The 7,937-nt window shown below is 48.1% G+C and overlaps 1 protein-coding gene across 1 annotated transcript; it reads right to left on the bottom strand.

Annotated features, from left to right (window-relative positions):
• Positions 1-687: 687 nt before the first annotated feature.
• On the bottom strand, positions 688-4,841 carry C1QL3 (complement C1q like 3). Its single transcript, XM_082752616.1, has 2 exons — positions 4,230-4,841; positions 688-1,209 (listed from the first exon to the last, which is right to left on the bottom strand). The coding sequence occupies exons 1-2, from the start codon at positions 4,815-4,817 to the stop codon at positions 1,030-1,032; spliced, it is 768 nt and encodes a 255-aa protein (XP_082608742.1). The 5' UTR covers positions 4,818-4,841; the 3' UTR covers positions 688-1,029.
• Between the last annotated feature and the right edge of the window lie 3,096 nt (positions 4,842-7,937).

Below are 7,937 nucleotides of genomic sequence, written 5' to 3'. Positions count from 1 at the left end.
TATTACAAATTGTACCCAAGTGCAGTCTAAGTGTTGAAGGACTAATGAAGACTAATTGCTGCAAAGAAAACATTTGACCTTGGTCTGAGGATGTGGATGCTAGGCTTGCTAAATATTTACACAACTAACCATCAAGAATGGGCCTGTAAAACTGGCTAACTATATATTTACACATGTTTACAAATGAAGAGCCAAATCCTCTTTCCACTAACATCAATGGGAGTTTTGCCATTGGCTTCAGTGTAATTGGGGATTTGGTCCAATAGAATAGTTTGTCAGCTGTTAAATATTTCAGGAAAAAAAAAAAAAAAAAAGTGTTTCTTCTATCCCTCTTTTTCTTTTAGAACATAGCTAAGGGGAAGACAAAATTTAAACAACTCCGGTGGTTTGACTTTATGTTAAAAGTCTAATGTAAACCTACAAAGCAGGAACATTGAGTTAAGGCTTGAAGCTGATTACTTTCTAGTTTTAAGTGGAAGAATAAGAAAAGTACAAGGCAAACAATTCCTTTGGAGAGAGAAAGTATATTTCGATTACCTCTTCCTTTTATTGTAAAATCATTCCTCACCACACTATGAGTGGACTCTAAGCATCATTGTTAGCGAGTAAGTCACAAGAACCAAAGCTGAAGTATGGATAAAGCAGCAAGATCATAACACATCCAAGTATCATATACACTGAAGAAGTAGCTCAGTGTCTTTAGTGGTTTGTTTTTATTTTTTTCTCCTATAAAAATTTGACCTGTGTAGGACTTCATTCACATGGACACTAACAATGAGGAAGTATTTGCTTTGGCGGTAGTGGATCACACATCTGTTTAACTCGCTTAGTAATTTTTTTTAACATAAGGTTTCTCTGTGTCGTACAGATGTGCATCAGGTAGCATTCGACTTTTTTCCCCACTAGTGAGGTGTTCGGTGGTCGATCTCTGCTGGGGTGCTTGTTTCATTGACTTTTGCCACGCAAATCCATTGCTTAGAAGAGCGAGCTTTGTTTTTGGACTGGTTTGGTGGGTCTTTTTACTGGTTATCAGTCGGCATAAATAATAAATCCAGAAAATGTGCTGTATTTGTTGTTGTTTCCTCCGTGTGCTTTTCCTCCGTCTAATTTAATGTAAACTTCATCTCCGGGCTCCAAGTGAAGAACCACGCTGTTACTGGCATAGTCGTAATTCTGATCAGCATCCTGAGCAATCGCACTAGCTCGAACCTACATAAAATACATAAGGAGTGGTTAATAAAACTCTGGTCATATTTCCTGCATGGTGAAATTCAAGCATAGCCTCACCATTTGATTCAGCATGCACACATTGACGCTTTCAATATCTAATAATGTTCATTGTAGTTTTTTCTTATGGGCACTGCTAATTTTCTCCTGCAATACAGTATTTGAAACTACAGCAGTAACCTGCTTATTTCTCAGTCCTCTGATCAATACAAAACTGCTTAATATTTTATATCCCGTAAATATTTTGTGCCTTTTTATATACATGTGTAGTAAGAGCTAGAGTTGGGAGCACCGAATGTGGTCGCGTGCCCATTTTACACTGGCGTGACTTGTATTTCAGCAGAACAATTGATTGACATTGGTGAGGGTCCACAGTGAGGCCCTACTGGTACCAGGCTGGAGTGTTTCCAGAGGCGATTTATTGTCATGCTGCTAATAGTATCGTGCTGTAAAGAGAACTGAACAAAAAAAACACACACCCACATGCTCGCTCCAATGCACACAGGCAGGTAAGGTAGTCTAGTCAGGGCTTGGAAAAGCTGTTAATGCCACATTTCATTAAACAAACATTTAATTTCTGTGTAGTGTAAAAGATGCATATTTGAAAAATCATGGGCGAGTCGCTGTTTACTTTGAGAGCTCTTGGAATTTACAAGCAATGGAGGACTTCTAATTTCATTTGCAACTTTCATTTAAACATATGCTTTTTTTTTTTTTTGCTTTTTTTTTTTTTTTTTTTTTTTTTGTCCCTTGCTATTCCACAGCTGATTAAATCTGACATTAGTAGCAAACTGGAAGTGGATGTATGTTGGTTTCCAGCAAGGAATAGTCTGTGGCATTGTAAGTTTCCAAATCATTTATATATAATTTGACCCCGTTTGTTAAAATATTTAAACTTAGTTGTATGAGATTTATATCACATCATCTGCTTGTTGCTTGTCTTTGTTCTGGTGTAGTTACAGAGCAGTAAGTGATTTAGTGGCACTGCAAACCTGAACTAAGTAATAATGCATGACTTGGCGTACTGTATGTGGGATTTTATCTGTTCTGAATTGAAAAAATAGGCTATAAGTCACAAATTTCCACAGATTCCTTTCAAAGTTTAAATGATAAATTTCCAATTAAACTTTCATGTGATATGGCCTCACATTAATATTGAAATGTTAAAAGGTGGCAGGGGGGGATGTCTTTGCCATGGAGGATCTTGTGGTGTTATGCAGCTTAAACATCACTGTAGGTGGAAATTATTTATACATTTCTTTACACATCCTGTATGAGTGAGAAGGGCTTGAAAACCTTGCAGAGGTTTGACAGGCTGCAAATTTAAACTGATGCATCGCATGATAATAAACCACATCTATTTCAGGACTTCTTGATCCCGAATCTCCTGGTATTGTTTACAGAGGGCACCTATTTTGCTAGTGTTTTAGCAATAACAATTCTAAGCACAGGGTATTTCGTCTGGATTAATGACTAGCAGGGTGGAGTTGAAGGCTCTGGGCCATTAACCCTAGAAATGCCCTCCAAAGAAGATAAGGTGGGCTGAGGCTGTAGTGCTAATAGAAATGGAAAGGGCAAAATAGCAAGGAGTAAAAGGGCTACAGCTGAAGGAGACAAACTTTCACATCAAATGACATTATCTTGCGTGTTGGCAAAAATAAATGGTTTAAATTACTTTCCTAGTTTCCACACAGACCATAATTAAATGCTGCTTAGTGGATTTCTCTAAAATTTTGTACTGCTGTGGATAGTAAAAGCGAATTTAAACCGTGTTTGTGACTGTCGTGAGGAGGTCAGCGTATGGACACTGGACACTATGGACATTTCATTGTAAGACCTGAGACAGTGGCTGAAGGGGGAGAAAAGGGACCCTGGATTCAAAAGCCTGGAAAGTAAAGTGCAGGTATGCGAGTGGTGACAAACGTCCTGCAAACCCCAGCATGCTGTTTTCAAGTATTTCACCTCGGTGGGTGAGGCAGCATAATTTTTTCCTCTTAAAGCCTGGCAGAAAGGTCTCAGATGACTTCTCAGCGTGCCGCTGTGTCAGTGTATCTATCTGGAAATTAAAGCACTCAGGCAGCATAGACATGTATGTTGCTGCCTCCCAGCGCTGCGCCGGGACGCCCGGGGAGCCGGCAGGCAGCGGGCGATGTGTTAGCACCGGGGACCTCGGGATCCCTCGGAGGCACTGCGTGGGAATTGCTGTGTTTGCCTCCACGGCTCCCGCTTGCCGACGGCTTTTGCTTTGTTGGAAAACACCGACTTTACAGTGTCAGCCCCGTCAGGCGCCGTTTAAGCGATTTTTTTTTTGCAAAACTTGCGAGCTTCCCCACACACCACGCGGGGCTCGCGTCCTGGGCACGGACCGTAACCAAAAGGCAGCGCTGCCGCATCCGAGCTGTCGATTTCAGACAATTTTATTTACCTAAGTATTTATCCTAGCATAAAAATGCACACGTACATGCCTAGAAACCCTCCCCTTTTATATTTTTTCCCCTTGAATCGGTTTAATTTGTCTGATGTCTGGTACCGGGAGCGGTTGTACGTGGGGGCGCTTAGACTCCAGGCTCCGTTTAGTATTTTATTTTTTAAAAAGGTAGCAGGTCTGGGGAAAGCAAACACCTTAAAACGCGTTATAAATAGGGACCAAAAAAAAAAAAAAATAAAAAAAAAATTAATGTCTTAATTGCCGGTAAAACGGTATCCCCGCGATGGACGGGACTGCCTTCACATGGGAGTGAATATACCACGGGGCACTTCGTTTCCCTGCTCCCGTAGTATTTACAGTAGACATTTCCTAATTGAATTAGCCGCTGCCCTCGTTAACTCCGTTCCCGGCTCCCTGTGAGGAGCCACCGCCCGCAGGAGCCGTCCCGGAGCCGGGGGCTGCTGGCAGCGGGGGGCTCCGCTCGGCTCCCCCGGCCCTGCCCGGGTACCGCTCCCCGCCTGCTCCCCGTCCCCTCGGGGCTCCCCGAGCCCCCCCGTCCCCTGCCGGCTCCCACCTGGTTGTTCTTGCAGAGATCTGCCCACATGCTGGTGCCGTCGCCTCCCCTCATGAGCACATGGTAGGTGAAGAAGTAGATGCCGGGGATGGAGCAGGTGAACTTGCCGGTGGTGGGGTCGTAGTGGTTGCCCAGGTTGGTGACCACGTCGTCGAACTTGAGCACCTCGTAGCCCTCGTGCTGCCGCTTCAGGCCGGCGTAGAAGGCGATTTTGGGCACGGTGCTGTAGGTGGCGGCGCTGATGGCCCCCGCCGCGTTCAGCCCCGGTGCCCCGGGGGGGCCGGGCAGCCCCTGCCGGCCCGGCTCGCCCTTCTCCCCCGGCGGCCCCACCGGCCCTGGCGGCCCCGGTTCCCCCGGGGGCCCTCGGGGCCCGGCTTTGCCCGGCCGGCCGGCCTCCCCCTTGGGGCCCTGGATGAAGGTGGGCAGGGACTGCATGAGGCCGCGGTCGGGCGTGGCCGCCGTGCTGGGCGCCTTGGTGCCGCCGTAGGGGTCGCAGACCATGCGGCAGGTGCCCAGCATCTCGTAGTGCGCCGAGGTGCCGGCCGAGCTGACCAGCACGGGGATGAGGACCACCAGCAGCAGCACCATCACCACCCCCAGCGCGCCGGCCGCGATCAGCCGCCGCCTGCTGCCCACCAGCCGGCTCAGCGCAGGGCGATCCTCTTGCCTGCTTTTGGACAAAATCTTGCTGGTTGAGCGGGGACCTCCTCAGAGCCGAAAAAAAGCCGAGCCCGAGAGAGCCCGGCTCCCCTGGGGGGGGGGCTGCGCCGCGGAGGCGGCTGCGGGGCACCCGGAGGGCCCGGGGGGGCAGGAGGAGGGATGGATGGAGGAGGGATGGACGGACGGACGGATGGACGGACAGAGGGAAGGAAGGAAGGAGAGCTGCCTGCTCGCCGGCCGCCCTCACTTTTATGCTCCCGCTGGCGATCGACTTTTTTTTTTTTTTTTTTTTTTTTCTCCTCTCTTTTTTTTTCCTCCTCTCTCCGCACGCTGTGCCAGTCAGTCCGAGTCAACTTTCCCCGGGACTTGCCTGCCGCGGTCGCCCCGCTCTCTGCTCTCTCCCTCCTCTCTCCCCGCAGAGGTGATGGGGCTCAGCCCCGCTGCTGCTGCTGCTGCTGCTGCCGCCGAGAGCCCGCACCGCCGAGCGCTGCCGGAGCCGGAGCCGGAGCCGAGCGGGATCCTGCCCGGGTGCCACCTGCCAGGAGAGGAGGAGGCTGACGAGCGCGCTGGAGCAATTTATAGGCACCCAAAAGCGCAGGGGAAAGGGGAGCTGCTTTGGCATCTCATTCCAGCATCTGCTCTGCTCTTCCCACTCACAGAGAGTTTGGCATTACTCTGGCAGTGTGGGAAATATATATTTTTTTTTCCTCCCCCCCTCCCTTCTCTCTCCCCTCCCCGGTCCCCCCCCCCCCCTCCCTCCGTGAACGGATGAGCAGTGAAATCGTGAGGCTCACTCGCTAGCTGCATCGCCTGATGACAGCTCTTTCTGGAGCTAGACCGAAAGGAAGAGATCTGCTTAGCAGCCTCTGGGCACCCTTCAGGTCACCGATCGAGAATTAAAAGGTCAATCCACCTCCTGCTTAACGCATCCCCGAGGCCACCCTGCCATGTTAGCACTCGCTGGGAAATATCACTGTAAACGCGGGGATGCTTTACAGTTACCGAGTGTCCAAGTGGAAGTTATTTGACAATATGCCTCCCACCACGCGCGGTAGCAGACATCAGCATATCTCACAGTTTTGGGTCTCCCTCGTCCCCCCTCCCCAATTACAATTATCAATGCAAAGTTTCTGTTCATGAAGTGAAAGCGGCATGCTCATAACCGGCTGCAGTGTTTCCCGGTGTTACAGCCAGCCACTGCTTTGCTAACAAAGTGACACAAGGCAAAGAGTTCCCTTTCGTTCAGAAGCCGAAGGAAAGCGTGGGGCATCTGCAGATCAACAGATGCCTGGACCTGAGAGAAAGCATCTCACCGGCTTAACTTCACGGCAGCAAAGTGTTTTGTTGAGTCTTTTTTTTTTTTTTTTTCTTCCTTTTGTGAAAGGTTTCTCCTCCCCCAAGAGCTGGTGGGCACCTCTGTGACAGGGTAGGAAGGTGAATGTGCACTATTAGTGGCATTTCTCCGGAGAAAATATTAAGCAACTTGTCCTGCTCACAAATACACAAGGTACACAAAGAGCTGTTTAAATAAACAAACAGAATTGATTCCTAAATCATACTTCTGTATTCAGGAGCAATGGACGTCAATCAAACGTGGGTGACATTTGCCTGTCAATACAGGGATGATGGCTGGAAAGAGTGTGACTTATTACAGCAAGGCAGGAATCCGAAATGAGCAATGGCAGCAAATAGGACAGCAACCAAATAATAGCATCTCCAGTGATGATCAGAGGGCTGTGATCTTGTCTTGGATTTTATTAGCACGAATCCCCTCTCCCCTTACCCGTTCTCTTTTCTTTCTTTTCTATTCCACAACACAATAAGGTCAAACAAGCAGGCAGTGGGAAACAAAGATTCATTGATTCTTCCTTTTAAGCAGAAATGTCAGCAGCTCCTTTTGCTCTTTCCTGAGAGACTCAAAGGCAGTGAGTGTGTCCGCACTGTGCAGAGATGGGCCAGCCCAGCTCCTTATCTCCCCACAAAACTCCTGATAAAGCTTCCATTTCACACGTTCGTAAATATCTCCCCCCACCCACCCTTTTTCTTTCTTTATTATTTTTTTTTCTTTAATGTTCTGTCTTTAAAAAATTCTTTATCTGGTACTGACACAAGCTCGCCCGTTCCCTTAGCAAAGGGCTGCCGCTCAAGACCCAGGAAGGCAGCTGAGCACATTTGGAGGATTATATTTATATCTCATCGCTCTCTTCAACCCACAGGAGAGGGCTTTCAACACCGCTCTTTTGTCCTTCCAGGAAGCAAAAAAGCTGTGCTGGGAGAGACAGGTCAGTCTCAGGCTGGAGCTGGGCCCTTGGGGTGCTGTGTTTAGTCATCTCGAACCCGGGAGGTTTTCATGACATCAGGACGTGCGTAAACCTCCACTGCAACGGCCGTGTGACATACTGGGGAGGCAGCAATTCTTCTCCTGTCCTCAAAGAGACACAAACCCATTGTGCTCTGTCAAGCCGTGGTGACTCTGGGTGGCACCTGGGCACTGGTTTGCTGAGCGTACCCTTACTCCAGCTAGGATAAGCCTGCTTCTTAATGCAAGGTCCTGCCTACCTTCTTACTGCTCAGTTTTATCCTCTTGCAGATTGCCAGGAGTCTCTGTGCTCATTCACTCAAGACTTGCAGACTTTCTCTCAGAGAAGGCCCATGAGCCAGCCACAGAAATCACGGTGTAAGCAAGCAGAACAGAGAGAACAGGGTGAGCCCCTGTGCAGAGCTGTCCACAAAGACCATGTGTTAGCCAGGAACACAGCCTGGGATGGTGAGTGCTAGACCAGTGCTTTAGTTACCAGAGCATCCTTACATCTCAAGGAAAAATATTTTTTCCAAGGAAACCAAGAACAGAAAACCAATGGGCTGAAAAGTTACGCACTGGAGGTCTCAGTACTTTAGAACAAAGTTAAGGAAAATGTGGAAATGTCTTTTCACTGTGGGACTTTAGTTTTCCTGAAGTGGCTTGCCATAGTATCAAGTCACTGTAATTAAGGCCTGGGTACCATTTATGTTATAATGCAATCTCCTCTCCATGCTAAAAACCAAGAC

The sequence above is a fragment of the Aythya marila genome (assembly GCF_965140915.1).
Source record: "Aythya marila genome assembly, chromosome: 2".
In the NCBI taxonomy this organism is placed as follows: domain Eukaryota; kingdom Metazoa; phylum Chordata; class Aves; order Anseriformes; family Anatidae; genus Aythya; species Aythya marila.
The sequence above is the reverse complement of the archived record's forward strand: the minus strand, read 5'-3'. Positions and strand labels throughout refer to the sequence as shown.

Excerpts from the sequence above, each read along its gene's own strand:
- C1QL3 (XM_082752616.1), bottom strand. The coding sequence starts at position 4,817 with ATGGTGCTGCTGCTGGTGGTCCTCATCCCCGTGCTGGTCAGCTCGGCC. Across the intron at positions 1,210-4,229 it reads ATCTCTGCAAGAACAACCAG|GTTCGAGCTAGTGCGATTGC; the intron begins GTGGGAGCCGGC and ends TATTTTATGTAG.